The sequence below is a fragment of the Ambystoma mexicanum genome, chromosome 2p (assembly GCF_040938575.1).
Source record: "Ambystoma mexicanum isolate Mex_15411 chromosome 2p, UKY_AmexF1_1, whole genome shotgun sequence".
Classification (NCBI taxonomy): Eukaryota; Metazoa; Chordata; class Amphibia; order Caudata; family Ambystomatidae; genus Ambystoma; species Ambystoma mexicanum.
The window spans coordinates 335,001,425-335,024,404 of NC_090923.1; the positions used below are offsets into that span (position 1 = coordinate 335,001,425).

Consider the following 22,980-nt stretch of genomic DNA (forward strand, 5'->3'; position numbering starts at 1 on the left):
GGGAGGGATCCATTACCTCAAATCAGCAGACAGGACAAACTTCCACTTTTAGCAAAAAGAAAAAGACCAAGGAGAAACCTAGAGTCTCTGGAAAGAAAAAGGGTCTAAAATCCAAACCTGCTATGAAGACAAGGACTTCACAGAGAGGACAGTCCTAGGTCACCCCAGTGACCCCAGTCGAAACAGTGGGTGGACGAAATAACTCCTGAAAACCCAGCTACTGGCGAAACGGAACTGGAGAAGATCCTTCCCTGCTTGGAAGATCTGGATCCTAGAGACTATTCCGAGCTGTAGACTTGCTTGCAGAAGGTGGACCCGCGAGGGCACATTTCAGTAAAGGACAGAGCGAGTGTTCCTCTCTGGAAGGTCTGAGACGACAGTTTCCCAGCTGGAAGGGCAAGAGCCAGGGAAGCATAGACTCTACTGGGAGGATGGACTCCTCTACAGTGAGCCTACAAAATCTACCCCAGGGGACTTCAGGTGACTAGCCGTACCTCAGGAGGTAAGATCTAAGCTGCAACTAGCACATGAGATAATTCTGGCTGGTCACTTGAGGTCCAAGAAGACCAAAGAGGCTTTCTCTGTACATTTACTGGCCCAAGATGGGAGCAGATGTTGACAAACATTGTAGAAGCTGCCAAACCTGCCACACCTCTGGCAAAAGTGGATCCACGTATGTGGTACCCTTAGTGCTCCTCCCAGTGGTGGGAGTTATTTTTGAGAGGGCGGGGATTGACATTGTTGGACCCCCTAGACCCTCCTACTTCCACAGGCAAACGATTTATATTGGTTGTGGTAGTCAATGCTACCAGGTTCCCCGAGGTTGTACCTATGAGGACTGTTACTGCCTAAGCAGTGGCTAAGGCTCTCCTTGGCATCTTTAGCAGGGTTCGGATTCCTAAGGAAGTTATCTCTGACAGGGGATCTAATTTTATTTAACACTACATGCAGACCATGTGGAAGAACTGTGGAGTAACTTACAAGTTCTCAATTGCCAACCACCCTCAAACAAGTTGGTTGGCAGAGAGGTTTACCAAAACAATGACAAGCATGATAGGCGGTTTAGAAGAACCCCTGGAAAGAAAGAAGGACTTTCTACTGATATGCCTTTTATCTAGTTACAGAGAGGTGCCTCAAACTGGAGTTGGTTTCAGCCCCTTTGAGCTCCTCTATGGTCATCCAGTCAGAGGCCCCTAGGACCCGATTAAAGAGGGTTTGGATATTGCTCTATCCCTGAAGCAAGTTTGTGTCACTGACTATGTTCTAGGCCTCAGGAGGAGGATGGTACTTTTGATGACAGAAGCAACAGAAAACCTGAAAGCCGGTCAGGCTCTGGTCAAACATTGGCATGACCCAAAGGCCAACACGGTAGAGTTTACTCCAGACCAGTTAGTATTGGTTATGGTTCCTACAAGGCATAGTGCCATAAGGGACACATGGATAGGACCCTTCAAGGTTGTAGGCAAACTTGGAGAGGATAATTATTTAGTGGACTTGGGCAACCCTAAGAAGGCCCACAGGGTCTTTCACACTAACCGTCTAAAGGCCTATTTGTATTTGTATTTATTGTGCTTTATATAGCGCCTTTGTCTAAAGCGCTTTACATAGGACAGTCAACAATATAAAGAATCAGAATGCAATCTGCGTTCATAAACAGTAACATTCAAACTGTGTTCGTAAATAGTAACAATCATTTAGCATTGCTGGGAAAAATCATAGAGTGTTCATACACAGTAACAATCAATTAGCGTTCATAAGAGTAAGTGAATCAGTGTTCATAAGCAGATTAAATCAATTAGAGGACTGTAGCAGGTGGGTTTTTAGAGAGGAACGGAACAGAGGATAGGAAGTAATGGAGCAAAGAGACAGGGGAAGCATGTTCCCGCGAAGAGGGGCTAGGAGCTGGAACAAGCAAAAACAGGATTGGGCACACGGGGGACATGGGACATTGAGTCCAAAAAGATTAGTAGAGCGGAGGGAGCGAGATGGAGAGTAAAAAGAAAGGCGAGATGCAAGGAAGTCAGGAGCAAGTCCATAGAGACATTTGAACACAAGACAGAGAAAGTTGTATTTAAGTTGAGAATAGAAGGGCAACCAGCCAAGAGAGGCCAGGGAAGGAGAAATTGGGTCGTGGTAGGAGAGAAGAGAGAGTGAGTGAATTGAAGAATGATCAATAGATTTAAGAGGAGCAAGGTGTGAGTGGGGAAGACCAAAGAACAGAACAATAGAATAGTCGGGAGAAGACTAGTGAGGAGTTTTGTAGTGTGAAAAGGGAAAAAAGGGAGGACTTTGCGAATGTTGTAGAGATGGAATCAACAGGTGCGGGATGTAAGGGAGATGTGGTGGTCAAAGGAGAGATTGGAATCAAAGTAAATGCCAAGATTGCGTTCGGAAGGAGAGATTGAGAGACAGGAGGGAGGAAAAGAGATGGAAGAGGGAGGAGATTGCAAGATGAGGGTGTTAGTGGGAAAGAATAGGACCTCAATTTTTTCGGCATGGAGAATGAGGAAGTAAGAGTTCATCCAAGACTTGATGGCGGTGAGGCAGGATGAGAGAGAGTCTGATGAAGGTCCGAGGAGAAGGACGAGAAGGATAGGAAGAGCTGGGTGCTGTCAGCGTAGAAGTGGCATGACACTCCAAAGGATGAGATAATGGGGGCAAGAAGAACAAGTTACTTTCTTACCTGGTAACATTCTTTCGATGGGATGGTCCGACGACGTATTCCATATCTATGACAGGTAATGTCCACAGCTGTGCTGCTTCGGAAAATCTATGGCGTCTGCGCCCTGCGTCGATGACGTCGATGCGCCGTCCCGGAGGACCTCCTCCGACGGCCGACGTCACCCGATGTGATAACTAGGACGCACGACGCCCATAGCCTCAGTTATAGCTTTTTCCCAGAACGTGTGCCACCAGTTTTCTGCCAGTCAGACACACAAGGCCTTGCGGAACGCAAGCTGCAATCGCAAAGGAAATTCTGCAGTGGGGAAGGCAGGGAGGGAGCGATATGGAATACGTTGTTGGCCCATCCCATCGAAAGAACGTTACCAGGTAAGAAAGTAACTTGTTCCTCGAGGGGATTGGGTCCTCCGATGTATTCCATATCTATGACAGACTCCCAAAGCAGTACACCAAGCAAGGAGGTGGGAAAGAATTTAGAATACAAATTTAGCATGCCCAATCAAATTGCGGAATAGAGAACTGCCTTGCCAAAAGCTAGATCTTGCCCTCTGATGGAATCGAGGGAATAGTGACGTACAAAAGTATGTACTGAAGCCCAGGTGGCTGCATCACAGATGTGACGAATAGGAACTCCCCTCTGCAGAGCAGTAGACGCAGCCACTCCTCTGGTAGAAAGGGCCCGCAAGCCAGCCGGAGTGTCCTTACCCGCCAAGCGGTAACACTCGGAGATAGCTAAAATAATCCAACGAGACAATTTCTGTTTCGTCACAGCTTGTCCCAAACGCTTTCCAGCGTAACCAATGAAAAGTTGATCGTCCACTCTGACCCGGGACATGCGTGAAATATAAAAGCTCAACGCTCTCCGAGGATCAAGCCTATGGAGCCTCTTCTCTTCCTTACCAGGATGTGGAGGAGGATAGAACGCCGGAAGAACAACCTTCTGGCTCAAATGAAATTTCGAAACCACCTTCAGAAGAAAAGAAGGACGAACTCTAAGGACAACCCTGTCCTTATGAAACACAGTGAAGGGTGGCTTAACAGAAAGTGCCTGTAACTCATTCACTCTGCGAGCGGAAGTAACCACAACCAAAAACAGTTTTCAGAGTCAACAGCCTCAAAGGGCAAGAATGTAAAGGCTCAAACGGAGCACCCATAAGAAACTTAAGAACAAGGTTCAAATCCCAACCTGGGACCAAAAAAGGTGACGGAGGGAACACATTAGTGAGCCCTTTCAAACACTGCGAAATTAAAGGAATCTTAAAATAGGAACACTCTTCAGACGAGCGCTTAAATATGGACAGCGCCGCCAGGTAACCTTTAATGGTCCCCACTTGCAAGCCCCTGTGGGCCAAAGAAAGCAAAAAAGACAAAACCATGGGAATGTCACATTCAAAAGGATCCACATTCTGAACTCTGCACCAGTCGCAGAACTTTCTCCAACGGCAAAGGTACAGAGACTTTGTTGTCGGCCGCCTGGCCGAGAGCAACACCTCCATCATGTCTTCAGGGAGGTCCCAATCCTTATACCTCAACCTTCAGAAGCCAAGCGTGAAGATTGAGGGATCTGACCTCTGGATGGAGAACCTGACCCCCCTCCCGTGAGAGCAGATCGTCTTGGTAGGGAAGACGACGTGGAGGGCAGATGGACAAGTCTAGAAAGTCCAGGTACCACGTCCTCCGGGCCCACGCCGGAGCAATGATGATCATCCGGGAACCGAACCTCCATAACCTCTGCAGCTTTTGCGGGATGACGGGGACTGGAAGAAACGCATACAGCAGTGGGAACGACCACTCCACCACGAACGCGTCTCCTAAGGCTCCTTTTGGAGGAAATTCCCGCGAGCAAAACCTTTCGCACTTCCGGTTGACACTGGAGGCGAAGAGATCCACTTGAGGGGTCCCCCAAAGGACGAAGATCTCCAGGAGAATTTCCTGAGCCAGCTCCCACTCGTGAGAGATCGTGCTCTGCCTGCTCAGAGCGTCCGCCGTCTCGTTGTCGTTTCCGGCCAGATGAACCACCGAGATCGAAACTTCCTGCTGGATGGCCCAGAACTCGAGCTGCATCGCCTCCCTGCACAGCAGAAGTGACCCTGCCCCCCCCTTTTTTTTGAGGTAGTGCATGGGCACCATGTTGTCCGTTAGAATAAGGACACTCTTTCCGCGCACAGTCGGCAGAAAAGCCTTCAGGGCTAGCCTGACGGCCCTCAGCTCCAACAGATTGATATGGAGTCTGGACTCCGACGGAGACCAACGGCCACTGACTCAACTCGTTGGCATGAGCTCCCCATCCCGTGAGGGATGCGTCCTTCACGATCGTCACCTCCGGCCAGGACAGCCAAAATGGGGCCCCCTTCATCAGATTGCCCTCGATGGCCCACCACAGAAGGTCCCGGGCTACCGAGGACGGCACCTGAACAGGGTCCGACAGCCTGCCGGAGGACTGAGACCACTGGAGCTTGAGTGCCCACTGCAAAGATCTCATCCGCAGACGAGCCTCTGGCACCAGAAGAATGCAGGATGCCATGAGGCCGAGCAGTCTCAAGAACTCGGACGCTCGGAGATTCTAGGCAAACTGAAACTTGTGCACCATCTGCTGAATGTGACGAGCCCTCACCTGAGGAGGAAAACACTGCCCCAGGGACTTGTCGAGCACTGCTCCGATGTACTGGAGCCGCTGTGTTGGCGTCAAATGGGACTTCTTTAAATTGAGGGAGAAGCCCAGCCTGTGAAGGGAGTGGCAGGTGACGGACAGATGATCCAGGACTTGCTCGGGAGAGCTCCCCCTGATCAACCAATCGTCCAGGTAGGGGTAGACGTGAATCCCCCCCCTTGCTTGAGATGCGCTGCCACCACCACAATGAGCTTGGTGAAAACCCTCGGGGCGGAGGTCAATCCGAACGGCAGGACCCGAAACTGAAAGTGTGAGTCGCCAACCGCGACCCTCAGGTACTTCTTGTGCTTGGGATGGATCGGCACATGGAAATAAGCATCCTTGAGGTCGAGAGACACCAACCAGTCCTGAAGTTGAAGGGCCTGGAGGACTTGAGAAAGTCACCATCTTGAACTTGTCCTTCCTGAGGAGTTTGTTCAAACGGCGCAAATCCATGATGGCTCTCAATCCCCTGTCTTTCTTCGATATCAAAAAATATGCGGAATACCATCCCTTGTTCCTCTCCGCTACAGGCACCAGTTCTATGGCGCCTTTCTCCAGCAGGGCTTGAATTTCCTGCGCAAGGAGCGGATCTAGACTCTTCAAAGAGAGGCTCCCTGGTGGATTGTCGTGAGGCCTCTGCCGAAAAGGAAGACAGTAGCCGTGGGTTATGATCTCCAGAACCCACACATCTGAAGTAATGGCTTGCCACTCTACAAGATGCTGCGCCAGCCTACCCCCAACCGGAGAACCATGGGACCTGGCCTCATGACTGAGTGGTAGCGGCTGCGCCGTTGCCTGAGGGCAAAGAGGCAACTGCCCGAGCGGCCTTGGCACCTCGAGTACCTTTATTTCCACCTCTGGCACTCTTACGATGGCCTCTTTGACTGCTAGCTCCCCTCGCTTTACTGAAGGACGAGTAATAGCGAAAGGAACATCCCCTCCATTGCTGTCCCCTAGGACGAAAAGGCGGAGGTTGGCGAACTGCAGCGCCCAACTGCAGCTTTGGAGGTCTGCAACCTCTCAAGGCTCTCGTCAGCCTTGCTGCCAAAAAAGTGTTCACCGTCAAAGGGCATGTTGAGGAGCCGGGACTGCACATCAGGAGCAAACCCAGACTTCCGCAACCACGCAAACCTGCGCATTACGGTGCTCGCCGCCATGGACCGGCTGACACAATCCGCCAAATCCAAACCCAACTGAACGGCCTCACACATGGCATCCTTGCCATCCTGAACCATAGCAAGGAAACCATCCCGTTCGTCCCTTTCGGGAATTGTTCAGCCGCTAATGCAACACAGTTCCACAGAGTGTGCGTGAAACGAAACAAGGCACATATGGAGTTGGCCGCCTGGAGCGCCATACCCCCCAAAGAAAACACTTACTTCGCCCAGCCGTTAAACGTTTGTCGTCCCTATCCAGAGGGATGGTAGGATACGACGCCTGCTTTGCCGGGGCCGTAGCTGCCTGCACCACCAAACTCTCCGGAGTGGGGTGTCTAGACAAGTAGCAGGGGTCGCTACTGGCTGGTCGGTATTTTCGCGACAAAGACTTGGCCACTGCCGGGAGACTCTCCGGAGCAGTCCAAGCCGCCGCCACCCTTCTCTGCAGAGCCATATGAAAAGGCAAAACCGGGTCAGTGGGTGGACCGAGATCAAGGATGTCCATGAGATCATCTTGAACAAACTCCCCTGGGGGAGCTGACCAACCCAAGTACTCAGTAACCTGAGACATAAGGCGCCGATATGAAGAATCGGCATGAGTGCCAGGCTCCGGCCTACAAAGCTCCAACTCCGGAGAGGTGTCCAGTCCACTGGCATCATGCAGCGACTGCCGCAGATCATCAAACTGGCTATGGCCCGAGATAAGGTAATCTGGAACCGTAACCAAGCCCCCCATCAGAGCCTTCATCACCCTCTGAAATGTACTCCAGGCGGGGAGAGGAAGACCTCTGTGGACCAAAGCAGTGCCTGACCTTAGCCATAGCCTTTCTAGGGGCAAACCCTGTGCCACGGGGCCCCTCCGACACCACCGCCTCGAAAGGCCAGCATTGGCGGCTTCGACACAGGTCTCGAAGCCGGAGCTCTGAGCGTGTCTCTCGGCGACCTAGGTGCCGACGACCCCATCGGAGGCGGAGCCTCGAGAGAAATCGTCGACGACCTCGGTGCCACAGGCGTCGACGTCTTCTTCGAAGATGTCACAGGATCACACGGTCTCGAGCGCGCCGAGGACCGGGACCTGGAACGGGCATGGCGAGAACGGCTACCCTTGTCCGAGCGGGACCTCTCCCGCGAGCCGTGCCGACCACCCGAGCCCGAAGGCGTACGGGCGGTGTCTCTCGACCGGTGCCAACCGACCCCACTTGGAGGCGCGGATGGACCGGTGCTCTGCGATTCAAGAATCGCTGGCATCTGCTTCCCGAAGGAAGCCCATTCCTCCGGTGTTGCTTGCATGGAGGGATAAGCGACCCGCCGACGGGCGGAGTCCTCGGAAGACGACGGGGAAGGCGACCTACGCCGGCGCTTCCGGGAATGCCTCGAAGAGGCGGAGGAGTGGCGAGACCGACTCCTGGAAGGAGACCCACTGGACTTCCTACGATGACGCGGAGAGTCACCCCTCGAAAGCCCCGCAGACCTCGACTTCCGGGGCTTAGACACCCGGCCTACCGACAGCTTCTTCTTGCGTTCCTGCAAGGCCTTTGCCGTGAGCGACTGGCAGTCGACACAGTCGTCCGTATCGTGGGCCTCCCCGAGGCACCAGAGGCAGGTGTCGTGCTAGTCCATGACCGACATTTTGGACCCACAGTCCCCGCAGTTCTTGAAGCCCGGACGCGGGGTTGAAGATGAGAAAGACATCACCACGATCAAGTCTTCACAACAAACCGAACAGGTTCAACGAACCGAGAATTGAAAACAGCAAACTCCAACGAGCCGAGGCGTACCGAGATTCACGAAGCAAACACGTTCGTGGAAAAAACAGAATTGAGGCTATGGGCGTCGTGCGTCCTACTTATCACATCGGGTGACGTCGGCCGTCGGAGGAGGTCCTCAGGGACGGCGCATCGACGTCAACGACGCAGGACGCAGACGCCAAAGATTTTCCAAAGCAGCACAGCTGTGGACATTACCTGTCATAGATATGGAATACGTCGGAGGACCCAATCCCCTCGAAAGGAATTATATAAGAAAAATAGAAAGGGACCAAGGACTGGACCTTGAGGAATGCCATGGACCAGAGGAACGTGAGGAAGTGTTTCCGCCCCAAGAGACAGCAAAGGTACGATTGGATAGGTAAGATAAAAACCATGATAGAACAGACCAGCGCAGACCAAGGGAGGAGAGAGTGTCCAGGACCAAAGTGTCAAAGGCGGCAGACAGATAAGAATAGATGAGTGTTTGGAGTAGCAAGCAGTGAGAAGAGAATTAAGTAAGTAGGTAAGGGCTGTTTCAGTGGAATAGTGGGGGCGGAAACCAGTCAGAGGAAGGAAAGATAGGCTAGACACAAATGAAGAGGTAAGTGAATAAACAAGGCGCTCAAGGAGTTTGTATAGAAAAGGTAAGAGGGATTGGGAGCTTTGCGTTTAGCCTCCGATTAAGAGGATGAGGGGAGTGAGCCTCTCCCTGATCTCCTCAGGGGACACCCGTCAGAAGAGACAACTGAATGAGTCAAACTCTCTTAAGATCTGACTCTGCAGCAACAGGAGGCGTGCAAAGCTCTGTTAAGTCAGTTTGCATCCTCCCTGTTTTCTCTGACACCATGCTTGACCCATTGGGGCCAGCATGATATCCCCACTGGGGACAGTCTCCCTGGTTAAAGTAGGAGCTGCAGAATGTCTGATCATGGCACAACACATATAAAAGGACGAGGTTAACAAGATGCTTGACCTCGGGGTTATAGAGTCATGTACAAGTCCATGGGCTAGTCCAGTTGCACTAGTGCCAAAAGCAGGAACCAAGGAATTGAGATTCTATGTCGACTATACAGCTGTAAATGCAGTCTCACAAAGACTGTTGTCCAGCCTTTACCAAGGACAGATGAGCTGGTGGACAAATGTGGATCTTCCAGGTTCCTCAGCACATTTGACTTGACCTCAGGCTATTGGCAAATAGCACTGGCAGACCATAGCAAGGAGAAAACAGCATTTCCCACCCCAGGAGGCTTATACCAGTTTAGGGTTATGCCTTTTGGACTAAAGAATGCATCTGCTACATTCCAAAGGACGTTGAACCAGGTTCTGAATGGGTTAGAGGACTTCTGCACAGCATACTTGGACGACGTTGCAGTGTACAGCCCCACTTGGAAAGACCATCTTAATCACCTTGTTATGTATAGCAGGATCTTGAATGGGCCCATCTGACCATAAAGGCAAGTAAATGTCAAATTGGTCAGAGCAAAGTGGTCTACCTTGGGCATGAGGTGGTGAGATCAGGCCCTTGCCTAGCAAAGTAAACGTTGTACAGGACTGGGCCACCCTCACTTCTCAAACCCAAGTTAGAGCCTTTCTAGGTATCACTGGGGACTACATAAATCTAATTGAGAACTATGGGACCCTAGCTTCTCCACTGAATATCATCTCCAAAATGTCCTAAGAAGGTCAGATGGAATAAGGCATGTGCCAAAGCATTCGCAGGGCTGAAGCAAGCCCTCTGCAAAGCTCCAGTCTTAAGCGCTCCTGATTACAACCAATCCTTTATAGTACAAACAGATGCTTCTACTACTGGGATAGGTGCAGTCTTATGTCAATTGGGTGAGCAAGTCAGAGAACACTATATTTGCTTCATCAGTAGCAAACTGAATGACCATGAAACAAGGTGAGCAACTATAGACTGTGTGTATTGTCATTGTGTGGTCTTTGAAGAAGATTAGGCCATACTTGTATGGTTCTACTTTCCTTATTCAAACAGAAAACCAACCCGTGGGATAGTTAATGCAAATGAAGGGTGAAAATCCTAAATTATTTAGATTGTCAATCAGCCTCCAAGGGTTTGATTTTACCATTGAGCATAGGTCTGGATGCAATCACCAACATGCTGATGGTCTCTCCAGAAAGTATGAACGACTGGAACAAGAGATTCATCCAGGAGTGGATTAAATCCTCCTGTCCCTTAGTCCTGTGGGGATGGGGGAGGGGGGTTGTAGGAGGGTGCAAGTGTTAGAGAGAATTTTCATTTCTGTGCCAATACCCTTCAACCTTAGAGACCTGCAGCTCTTTTGCTGAACTCAGGGCTTTATCATTTGTACTCCTGAGTAAGTTGGACCTTTTTCTCACTCACTCATGTGTTTTTCTGAATATGATTTTCTATGTTCCTTACTGTTTTTACGGAGTTTGGTAAACTCCATAAGCATCTGCTTTTGCATTGTGACACACAGCACCTTTTGTGCAGTGCCATCGAGACGTCCCTTGGACTTCTAATGTTTAATTCCATTTTCTTGGGTGAACTACTGTTCCCAAGAATAGTAGGATGACCACTGTCTTACTTACCTTTACCTTATGGGTCCAGCACACCCCACGCTATGTGGAGTGCCGGGGGGGGGTTACATAGTAATTCCTTTAACCCATTCCTCATGTAACATTTTGTTACACTAACCTACTTGAATGGCAGTGTTTTTTTTTTACTACCTAGTGACATGTATCTGCAGACTGATACCTCAGCTGTAGTGCTGCACACAAGGGTGACCATTTTCTCAAAACAGCCCCCGTCTTCCTTTTTGGCCATTTCTTGTTAGTTTCTTCTCAGCTTTTACTCTGTTTGCATCAGGTTTGAGTCCTTTGTGTAGTTTGGCTTTGGCGGGCTTCAGTCGTGAAGCCTGCCAAGGTTCCAGTGTGTCTGAAAAGGCAGGAAGTTAGGTAAGGTCTCTAGGTGTGCCTGAGTGAAACCAGTTCCTATTAGCTGGCTGGCTGTCCTAATAGGACAGCCTCCCTGCTGTGTGATTGACAGCCAAGGGCTCTGAATGAATGGGAACTTGCATAAAAAGCAAGGTTTTTGGAACTAAGAGCAGAGTCAACCTCAACAAAATGCAAGTTATACAAAATAATGCTATCAGAGCAGCTCTAAACTTCCCCAGGACACAGCACATCTCTGCAACTAGGCACGCCATAAACTGGCTTAACATTAGGCAGAGAATTGACCTCAATACTATCTCCCTCACCCATACGTGCCTCTCTAACCAGGCTCCCACTTACCTATCCAACACCATTTCCAGACAAACATCTGAAAAACCTACCAGAACAGCCCAGTCTCACTGCGTTACCATTCCACGATTCAAACAACAACGTGCAGGCAGGGCTAGTTTCCCAGTCCTTGCTGCCAAAAAATTGAATGCTCTACCAGTATCTCTAAGGGAGTAACCTTCATTCCTCCTTTTTAAAAAAAAAACAAAACTCTGGCTACATGAGCAAGACCTAAGTCTCCTCACATAATATGATAGGCCAACTCTGTCGATCGCTTCCTAAAGTTTCATCTGAACATTGTATACATGTAATGTAATTTCTATTTAGACCTTACTGTCTATTGTACCATACTACTGACTTATGCATATGTGTAAATTGTCCTAACTTGTATGAAAAGTGTCCTGATGCCCCTGGGCTTGGCTGTGCTATACAAATAAACTAAAGAGTCAACCACTGGAGCACAACATTCTAAGTAGAAGACGAGAGAAGATGCCAGCAGCACCCTTCTGGACCGCAAAGTGCCCAGTGAAACACTGCAGCTGTGCCAACTCCGTTTTTGAATTGAGGGGGCCCATAAAGGACGACTTCCTCCCTTAGGCTGGTGGGACCAACTAGCCTTGAGACAAACTATTTTGGCGCAAACCCCGACTTGCTGCGACTTTCCAAGGCTGCAGAAGCCCAATACCCGAAGCACCTCGACCACTTGTGAGTGCACGGTCTTCCAAAGTCTGAATCCGGCCAGATCTTCGTAGGCATCCAGAGGACCCCACAGAAGCAAGATATCCACGTCCTGGGTCTCCTCACCAGAGTCCCGGACCGAGGGCTCAAAGAAATCCTAACAAGAGCTTTTCGTTCTTCATTGCTGCTGAGAAAAAGGCACCAAAACCACAAACGGGCGCTGAATCGATGGAAATCAATTGCTGCCGAGTCCCTCTCTCGAGTGCTGCAACAGGAGCCCACCAGACTTCCTCCCTTTCGTCACCACGACCAAGGACCAGGAACAAGAACAAGAGTCTACTGCATAGTGAAGGCAACCAGCTGGAACACATCTTTAAGGTACAGTGGGGCTTGGGATACATTATCCTTTTGCTATTTGGAGTGCTTCTTATCTTTGGGAGTGTGATTTAACACTACACTAAATTGACCTCAACTTACCTGCACTGGCCTTACAGGTTCTGCTTTCTAAAAGGTGTCTCCTCTTGAGCTCTTTTGAACACTGACTATTTAAGAAAACCTTTCTAAGACGAAGAGCATCAGAATTTTGACTTTGTCCACTGACTTTGGCTATCCTGGCTCCCTAAATGCCTCCTTCTGAACCTACTGGCTTAAGGCAGTGATTGTTCCCTTGTATGTTTTAAATGTTGAACACTTTAATGCTGGGATAATTGACTGCCTGCATCCCTTTGGGAGAATCAAACTGTTCTTACAACTTATCAGTCTGTTCTGATCTAACCCTAACCTTTTCTTCATTAAAAACTCAATATTGGAAAGGCGATACTATATAAATCCCATACCGACCTCAAATGACGTAGCCTCCTGGTGCTGGAACATGTGAAACACATGAATAACAATCACCTGCTTTATTGTTCATTGTTTTAACTGAATCCTACCTTGGGATTAATGTTACAGCTAATTACTGCTTTTTAAAGAATGCTTTAAATATCTTTGTGTATAAATAAATTCATTACATAACTACTATAAGTGTTTAATTGGATACCTTATGTACTGGTTTAAGCTCTACAGCTCACATTACCCCTCTTAAGATAAGCCTGGCTGCTCAGTCACACTTCCAACATGTGTATTGCAGGCCTATATTAAAAGGTGGGTTACCTAATACCAAGAAGATATATCTTGTGTAGTCCCACACCAGTTTGACTGCACTAATTCTTACCTAATATATCCATATTCTTTACTTACCTGAACTTATCACAACAGTGTGATTTAGTGTACATAATAAATGTCCAACTACAGCGTATGTGTGTCTTAATGAACCACTGCTCTGAGGTCTTTGAACCTTAATACAGCCCTCCTCCCTCATTAGACCAGGCCTGGCTGCTCTTCCATTGCTGCCATACCTCTGGGTAGTTCAGGGCCACACCTAAGAAGTATAACCCTGTTCACCCAAGGCGGGCTTTACGAAGTTCTGTCACAGACAGCAACTTTTGTAAAGCCCCCTAAAAATAGTGAAGAATTATTAGAAACATTTGTATATTGACAACATTAATTTAGCATTTATATAGCTAAATTAATATTTTCAATATACAAATATTGGTTTGATTACTATTATTGATGAATTTTTATAGGAATATTCATTATATTGTCCACTTATTTTTTAAATGTATATATGCAATGTTTGTAATGTAAATTATAAATGCATTAAAAAATCATTTATTTTATCAATCTTCGCCAAACTTAAGACAGTGGTCTTAACTTCTACAGAATGGCTGATCCTATAAACATTTTTACTCATTTTCAAGGAAATTGCATGCTTCTTTGTTGTGGTCTCCCCCTCTTGTTGGGGTGCTGGAAGGGGAAACGTTGCAATGTGTTTATTTGCCAGAGAAATATTTGGCAGTATTTATATAAGCATCATGCAGCTCCCTGCTACCTTATAAAAAGAAAATAAGAATAAATCTAAATACTGCACATAGGTGGTAAAATAATCAATGCACTAAGCAGGGTAGACCAAAAACTCTTATAGGCAAAATTCTATATCTATATTCTTCCATAAAGTATAAAATGGCCAATACCATAACAGGACCTTCACACTAAGATGAACTGTGGCATGCAACACAGTAAGAGTTTGGACAGAGGGCTAAAGCTCTTTATAAGCAGAACCCAAAAATTAACATTGTATATTTTATCTTTACAGTACGTACTTTTGAGAAAGCATTCTAGTATCTTGCAATTCATATTTTTTTAAGATTAGAAGGAAGGCCTATTGAGGTTGACATGTTATCAACCAGACAACAATATACTAACCTTCAAAAACACCTTCAGCTTCTGCAGATTCGCTCCTTAACATTTTACACACATTTTCTGCCCCACTTTCTAATTTTCTTTTCAGCACAGCAGTATTTGTATTGTTCTCGGTCTCTGGATCTTCATCACCTTGCTTCCTAATATGAATTAAAGTAATCAGATCTTTTAGCTTATCTTGGTCAAAGTCTACATTCTGTAATGGCTTTTGCTGGACTGGAATACCACCATCAGACAAAACAGGATTTTCATAGCTTGTTCCATTATTTTGGTCAGTCTTTGGGTTTTCAGCTTCTTCTTCAACGGCTTCATAATCAGACACTGGGCTGAACTGTTGAGGTTTATGGTTTTCTTGGAGAAGTTCCTTGGCTTTCGCTACTTCCATTATATATGCATTCGGTCCATATAAATAATTCTGCATGGAGCTATTCATATTTTGTCTATTTTTTGGAGTAGAATATAGAAATCTTTTCTCATCTAAACGCGATTCGTATGGGTACAGGACAAACTCACGAAATTTTGCACCACTTATTGCTCTGCGTTTCAGATATTCCCGTGCATGTCGTTCCACAACAGTATTGAAATCAGCAGTAGTGTCCTTACGAGACTGAATGAGACCATAGTGGAGAGGACGGATAAAAGTCATAATCTCTGGCATGATCTCACGGTTTTCGTGAATTACTGAACATTTGTGTGCTGAAAAGAGCAGAAAATTAATTAGTTACAATTCTTTCACTTTTTCGTTGATAGCCAATCCAAGCATGCTACCACAACTACATTAAAAACATTACGTTTCTCTGGCTAATTTCCATGGAGCTAGAAATGAGACAGTCACTTTAACATGAGAGGAAACTAGAGAACAGGTCACAATAGCAATAAGGTAGCTTTACCTCAACTATGCTGTTCTTCTATGTCAGAAATAGGCTTGATTAGAGAAGATGATGGGGCACACATGAAGTCAGTCTGAAAGTTACAATGTTGAGCAATTTCTTTCTGTTTTCAGAGTTCTGAAGAGAACACTGCAAACCACTGTTTCTAGGTGCTTCGACAGTAAAGACGAAAAAATAAGAAACTCACTATAGTGACTACTGTTCTACTAGTGCTTAGTCCCCTTTCCTCCATACTAGTGGCTTACTGACCCTTATGGAGACAGAATGGGAGCACGAGAAGCCGCAGAATTTACTGAAAAAGAAAGGGCCAGGTCAGGTGCACGTATGGATGCGGCTATACCCTGCATCATGCCACTCTAGCATGTGCCGGGGGACATGCCAGTCCTTTTCATATAGCGGGTGTGGAGATGGATTTCTAAAATCATCTCTGAGGGAAGATCTTAAGAGGCCACCCTAGTTATGGTGAACAGGGAGCCTCTAAGAGTTTAGCCAAAATCCAATCAAGGCACATGGAAGAGCAGTCGAGGTTTAGTCTCATGAGTGAGAGTGGTCTAGGGCCTCAGATCACACAGAACAAACTATATACTACAGCTTAGACAGACAATGTATAAAAATAAAACTATTTATTAGGCCTCAAGAACACACAAAGAAATGAAAATAGCAGGTAGTATTATCACACAAAACCATATATCACAAATATATACATTCACCAGTAGGTTCACTTACAATGCATCAATCCATAATTAACCAGGTAAGTAATCGGGTGCCGATAAAATTAATAGACCAGACAAAGTCCAGCCCAAAGATGTATGGGATCTAGTGCCCAAGAGTCACAGGTTCCAATACATGTTAGTAGTATATGGGGCCCCATATACTACCCATGTTTCTCCAGGGAAGGCATTCTCACAAAGGAAGGATGCAATAGGCTTATGGTGGTGATTTAAAAACAGTTCCAAACTACTTCAAAGTTAAATAAGTATTTGTCCAAAGAATGTGTAAATACTCCTCTCAATCCCAGTCCCAAGGCTGGCCCAGGGATAGGACACTTGACCGAGGTTTGCCTACCAAATATAAGCACAGATGGAGTTAAGGGACAAAGGGATGTATACCCAATGGCACTCTATGGAGGACAGGGGGGGTGGAGGGGGGCAGAAACAGTTAAGGTTACCTACCCCAACTCTGATTTTCCCACGTCACACTGTAGATAGTCTTGCAGGGGAGGTGGGGGGGCCATGCTAGGGGCATGATTTTCCATCCTTTGATTGGGGGGGGGGGGGGGGGGGGGGGCAGGTTTGAGTGCTGCTTCCGTTCGGGTCCAACTGTAAGATGCAACACCAGAAGGTTGAAGAATGCAGGCTGTCGTGTTGCAGAGACAGTTTCAATTGTTTTCTTTTTTTAAATAAGAAGCTTATGTACCCAGACTACTGTCTATTCAAAATGAGTTGGCAAAGATAGACTTCTGGGTCCCCCAAACATTACATCGTTTTATCTTTATTGAGGGAGTGAGGCTGAGAAGAGTTGAGGTGCTGGTACTTAGTTGGTGATGAGATAGCACTGTTACAATGTATCCCACTGCACTGTACAATATACAAAATACATGAATCCAAAAGAGAAACAATGTCAGTAAGGACAGTCTCAGGGACTAAATCAGTTTTCACATAACAATTAAGTAAAAGGCAAGGGAAGTGAATCTAAAGGCTTCACTTCCCTTCAAAAAGTCAGGACAGGTTAAAAAATAAACAAATAAAAAGAAGGGTGTCCCATTGAAATCAATTGAGGGACCGGTAAACAGAAAATCTTTCCTAACCCTCACCCCCCAGACTAGGGACAGCGGGATCTAATCCACCATTGGTTGGGTTTCCTGTATTCAATCCCTTTGTGTTCATCAGCCTCTTTAAGGGTTTATGGTAAGTCCGCACAGTGAGGTAGGGTCTCACCTTACGAAGGGCTCACATAATGGAGAAACTTTTTTTCCACAGTGGCTCACCTAAGCTTTCTGTCCTTACGTTGGAGACTGAAAACACAGGATCCTCTGTGCTTTTGTCAGCTAGCTGATAGAGGACTGCTCCTCTCCCAGAGGCGCTGTCATGGCCATAGCCCCTTGCCCTGGTACTCAGAGCCTCTGGGCCGCATCACAATGTCCCTGCATGGCCCCAAGGGTCCAATCATGCCCCCCCCCCCAAACTCTCCTGGAGTCAGTCCTGGCGCCTTCTGCGCCAGGCTCATATGGCAGAAGAAGGAACTGGAGCTCTCATTGGGAATGGAACAACATGGCCGCCCCCACATGGTTCAGTTCAGCGGTCTAGCATCTAGGGTGTGGTCAGGCCTGAAGGCACCTGGGATACCTGCAGACTATTTAAGCCACGCCCAAGCTGCAGCACACACTTTGCGTTGCTCTGCACTCGCAGCGTGACATTCACCGTGATCTTTTCCTCAGCATTGCAGGCCTGCACCTGCAAAACGAGAGAACACCACCACCATTAACCATCCTTACCTTCTTGTCACTCCAGCTCATGTCGATGGCTCCAGTGTCACCTCGGAAGCTCGTCCTCGCTTGAAAGCATTAGTAGGCGTTCGCATCCCTCATTCAAGCATCATTCAGAAGCATGCTTACCTGAGCGGAACTCGCTGTCGGTTTACTGAGTGCCGGTCTCCATCAACCTGCAAGAGAAAGGCAAGGCGGGTAGCTCTCATACTTACTCGACGGCGGTCCGGACAACATCCATTCATCGCTCTGTATCCTCCCGGTCGCTCACCATCCAGAACATTGCGGCGGGCTGCAAGGGAAGAATAACACGTTAGCAAACAGCAAAAGCGCACATAGCGCTGCGCTTTGCGCATTTACCATCTCAAGCACAGCCCTCTCAACCAGCTCGACGTCTTCATCACCTCTTCTGCGCCTACGAGAGGAGGACATTAACAAGGGCCAATACAATTACAGACAAATTATCGAGAACAATAGACTTACCTGAAGAACTGAGTCGCAGCAGGTCTGGACTCTCGGGCCCGCGCCAATGAAGCAACTTGGCAGCGAAGCACCCCATCCACGACGCACCCCTGCACAGAATTGCAGGACGGAGAGCGCATCTTATCGAAATCCAAGGTGAGGAAAACCCTAAGAGGGTCGTTGGGGTTCACAAGGGAGGTAGGCCCAGAGAGGAAGAGATTGTGGGCTAAACCAGAACTCCTGTATTCCAGACTAGATCCTCGGCAGAACGAGAACCCGGGGGAGGTGAATCCAGGTCGGGAGCAGTCCAACCAAGTCAGGAGGCGTCCCTGTGGATACCAGGTGAGCGTTACAGGCATGTAGCTGCACTATAAAAGATCTCTGTTAATCAGGTACCCTGAGAACAGGGACCTGGCAAAGGGAAGGGAATCCTTCAGGCCTTGGAAGACTTTCTCAAACTCCACAGACCAAGTCATCTGTTTAGGTTTCTTCGGTGTAGTGAGCGCAGTCCGAGGAGCAGCGATGGTTCCATAGTCTGCCATACCAATCTGGTAATATTCGAAGAGGCCTACAAAAAACCTCACCTGAGTTTGGATTGTGGGCCTTGTCGTGTCTTGTACAGCATGTACTTTTCCGGTTAGAGGCTGAATTTTGCACCTGCCAACCTCTTTTCCAAGATAGGTTACTGAATCTTGAACAATCTAGCATTTGGTAGCCGGTATGGTCAAGTGGGCCTGATGGAGAGCCTGCAACACAATTCCAAGGTGTCTTAAATGCCCTTTCCAAGTATGCCACTCAGAATTCATATAACCTCTGAAAAGTGGAAAGTGCATTCTTTAGACCAAAGGGCATTAACCTGAACTGATCAAATCCCTCACGCTAAGAATGCAGTGCTCGCCTTGGCATTTTCTGTCAGGGATATTAGCAATAGCCAGCTGGACAGGCCAGACGCCAAGAAAGCAGCCACAGTGAAGCCCATAACGAGCATAGACCAAGAGGCCCCACAAGGCGAAGCAGTGCAGCAAAAGAACACGGTTTGGGCCATCAGACCCAACTTGCAGTGGTATCAAAAACATGGCCCTTTCCACAGTTGAGTAGCAGCGGCAGCTGGCAGCAAAGTTCCTGGGCCACAAGTCGAGGCTCTGCAGAGCCCCGAGCTCCAACTTTGCAAGGCAACTATAGCAGCAGAGGGACCTGGTCAGTGAGCGGTCAGCGCAAGGATGGCTCCAGAGACACTGCAAAAGCCCACTGATGGGAGGGCCTTGATGTAGGACCAGTTGCTCCCATCAGTCCAAGGGAAGAAGGCACCATACAGGGGGCTTCCCGGGTCAAAAGGAGATACAACAGCAGACACCCGTGGCTGTCTTAGGCAATGATGGCTTGCTTCATTGGCTCTTCTCTTGGTCTTCAGCGGCAGCCTTCTTTTCTTCTGGCACTTGGTTCCTGTGAGCGTTCTTGGGAATGGTGGAAGGATCCTCTTACCAAAATTCCAGGCTGGGGGTCACCCCAGCCCATCAATGGCAAAGATCTGCACCACTCAAACAGGTATGGGCTGTCTAATCATGGGCAGCGACAAACCACATCTAGCCAGCAACAGGCATCTTCTGGCTGGAACAGTGATTGGGAATAGGCAGGTCCAACCCAAATTCCATGCCATGGCAGGCCAGCTACACACTGTAGTGGGCTTGGAAATCAGACGTGGCCCCCGGGAAGTGCATACCCAAGTATGTCGTTTCTGGACCCGAGAAGGCAGGATGATGGTCAAAAATCAAGACAGCCAAAGGACAGTGCTTATTCACGTGGCACAGACATTTTGAGTTTATGGTACACAGAATGGTATTATGTGGTAAAAATAGATGATGCTTGTGAGTGCACCAGAAAACGTAGAAAACCACAGTCCACTGCCACCAGCATGTGCTATGCACAAAAAAAGGCATGTAAAATGTTGCCAGGATACAAAGTACTCCGGTAGTACTCCACTGTAAAGTGATTAGTGCTACATTAAACATAGAAATCGTGACTGAGGGGAAACAGCCCGCATCCACTGGTAACTTTAGGGCTCACCAGTGCCCCGAGAACAAATTAACTGAGGAAGTAAGTGAAGCTAAAAAGGCTTCTTACTTAAAAAGTCAGGCTATGGTGAACAAACAGGGAAACCCCTAGGTGAAATGAAGGGACAGCTGCAAAAAGCATATTTCCTAAAAGCATAGAACTGTTTTTATACATTTACTGCTTTAGTGTATTACAACCCAAGTGCTTCTTTGAACTATGTGGAAATCTTAATGAAGAGTATTGTTTTAGTATATCTGTGTGGTGTATTTTGTGGGGTGTCTATTTGGGACAAAATGTACCGGTCCACCAGCCTTCCTTTCTCCCTTGAATGAATCATTACTGCTCTGCCATAGCTATCAACAAAGGGAGTTTGGTGAATCTTTTGGATGGAACCCACGATACCGCTAGCATAGATGGTTTGGCATCCCTCACGAGAGGGTTGTGAAAAAACCTTAACAGTCCAACCTGACGAGAGAAACATTGGAAAAATGGCATCCAAATTCTTTCATGTAGGTCTTAAACTAACAGAATATGGGGTCTTTTAAAAGTTAAGCAAACTGTCACTGATTCCGGAGTTGAAAGTCACAGACTTTCCAGGTTTGTCAGTCACAGATGCAATCATTTGTTTGTCTCATGCAATCCTGGCTTTCCATGCAAAATGGTGACCTGCTTTTTCCTCCCTGTTCTCAAGTGGCCTGTTCATCTCCCTTTCTACTTTTGCAGCCAGGAATAGGCTTAATATTTTAGGTGACTGGAGGCTACGCTTGTCTTCTGCTCTGAAAGATTAACCAAAGCTCCTCTCTGCATATTTAATTTATTCCAGAAGGGCTACATCTTTGTTTCTGAAAGCAGAGATACTAATTAAGATACCTTACAGAATTGCTTTGAGCGTATACTCTGAGGTGTTGTCTCTGCAGTAACCTAGGAATATATTGTGGACTTTTAAAGCCCCCAGGAAAAAGCTCTATCGAAATTTTCAATGGTATTTTAACAAGGAAACACTTGAAAAAGTCGCTTTTTTATGTATTTAGGATTATTACTTAACTACTAATTCAAAGGTCTTTGGTGCCTCCGATTTGTTAAAAAGCAGAGCTTTATGTCTAGCCACCCAAGATGGTATTACATACTGCAAATATGAGCAATTATCGCCATTTCCGGTTTTGGAGTTTTATGAAGGCAAAATAGTCCCGACTTGAATCTATGGGGCTGAAACGAGACTGCAATTCCCCTATGCATGGTGGGCACGCCTTGAGGAAGTATTTTGAAAGCAGGAACTTTGTTTGCTCCAAAGGACTCCAAACTGCGCCCTTAAATATGAGTTTGGCTCATTTGCCTGGAAGCTATGTTCAGTTGGAAACAGTTACATCTACTAGTTAAAATGTTAAGCTCTCGGACCGATTCACCTTGGAACTTGCTCTGCAGTTTAAGAAGGTTAGAGTCAAACCACACCGTTAAAGAATGGATAGAGGATTGTATTATGGTGCTAAATGAAATTGGAGCAAACAGATGCTAAAGGTAAAGCCCTTGGCAGTTAAAAGGTAAATATATCAGTTTGATTGGATTAGTACAGTTGGGAGGATGAAAAAGTAAAATTCTTTGTCCTCTTGACATCGTTAGCGAAGGCTTTAAAATCAATCCCTGAATACATTAAGACATTTCCGAGCGCCCAGTTGAGAACAAACATCTTGAGACTGCGCCTAAACCAATACCCGACTAATGAGGTGGTAGGCACTAGGAACTGTGCTCTGTGGAAAAACTACACGTGCTGTTTTTGTAAAATACTGGTCAAAGTGTAGATCTTAGGTCACTTGATCTTAGAATGCTTAGCCCTTAGGATTTTGTGCTTGCAACTCTTTGGTCCCCTAGTGAAGGACTACAGAGTCCTATTGTGATGCTGGAAATGCCTTTTGGAGGTACAGGGCTTCCTTGTCCTACCACTTTCTGCCACGCAGATCCAGCCTGGACCTCTGGCAGTGCAGCTCTTCCTTTTGGTGAACACCCCCTATCTGGTACCCTTATGGCACCCGTGGGCGGGGGTACACACTTCTACCCCATTGTGTGTGTTTTTGGGTAACTGTGTTGCCCACAGAGCAGGGTATGGGCTGGTGGCATCTACATGCAGACGTGACAGTGGGTCAGATTGTCCTCCATGTTTGGACACTCAGGCCCTGCCATAGCAATCAATGGATTCCAAAACAAAGGCAAGATGGCCACTGCAGCCTCTTGGTTTCTACTGCCTTGCACCTTGTTTACCAAAGTTCTGGGAAGCCCTGACTCCATCCCTTTTTCCTTGACTGGCTGTTGGGTGGAAAGACCATATATGGCTCTGGGCTGCCTCAGACTGACTGGAGCCTTCCCAGGGATTGTGTTGTGGGTACACCCTTTGGGTGGCATCTGTATGAATGGATTCTGAAGTGCACACATTCTATCTTGTGGGTGTCTGGTTTTGGTTTTATGCCAAAGCATGGGCCAGCCCTGGCTGAAACTGGAGTGAATGCAGTGTAGTGTTATGAAAGGCTGGGTGCTTACTCAAATCCACATTCTGCGTTATGGGTGTCTGGTTTGGGCAAAAGGCCTGAATGGCTGTGAGCCCGATTGGCTGCCTACCTGC

General features: G+C 47.4%; 1 protein-coding gene across 3 annotated transcripts in view; it reads right to left on the minus strand.

The window, feature by feature from the left end:
• Positions 1–22,980, minus strand: part of TASOR (transcription activation suppressor) — a 1,979,545-nt gene that overhangs the window by 990,881 nt on the left and 965,684 nt on the right. For all 3 annotated transcript variants that reach the window (XM_069643664.1, XM_069643665.1, XM_069643666.1), the window contains exon 14: positions 14,484–15,176. In XM_069643664.1, coding sequence (XP_069499765.1) covers positions 14,484–15,176 — 693 coding nt within the window. The remainder of the gene's footprint in view (positions 1–14,483; positions 15,177–22,980) is intronic.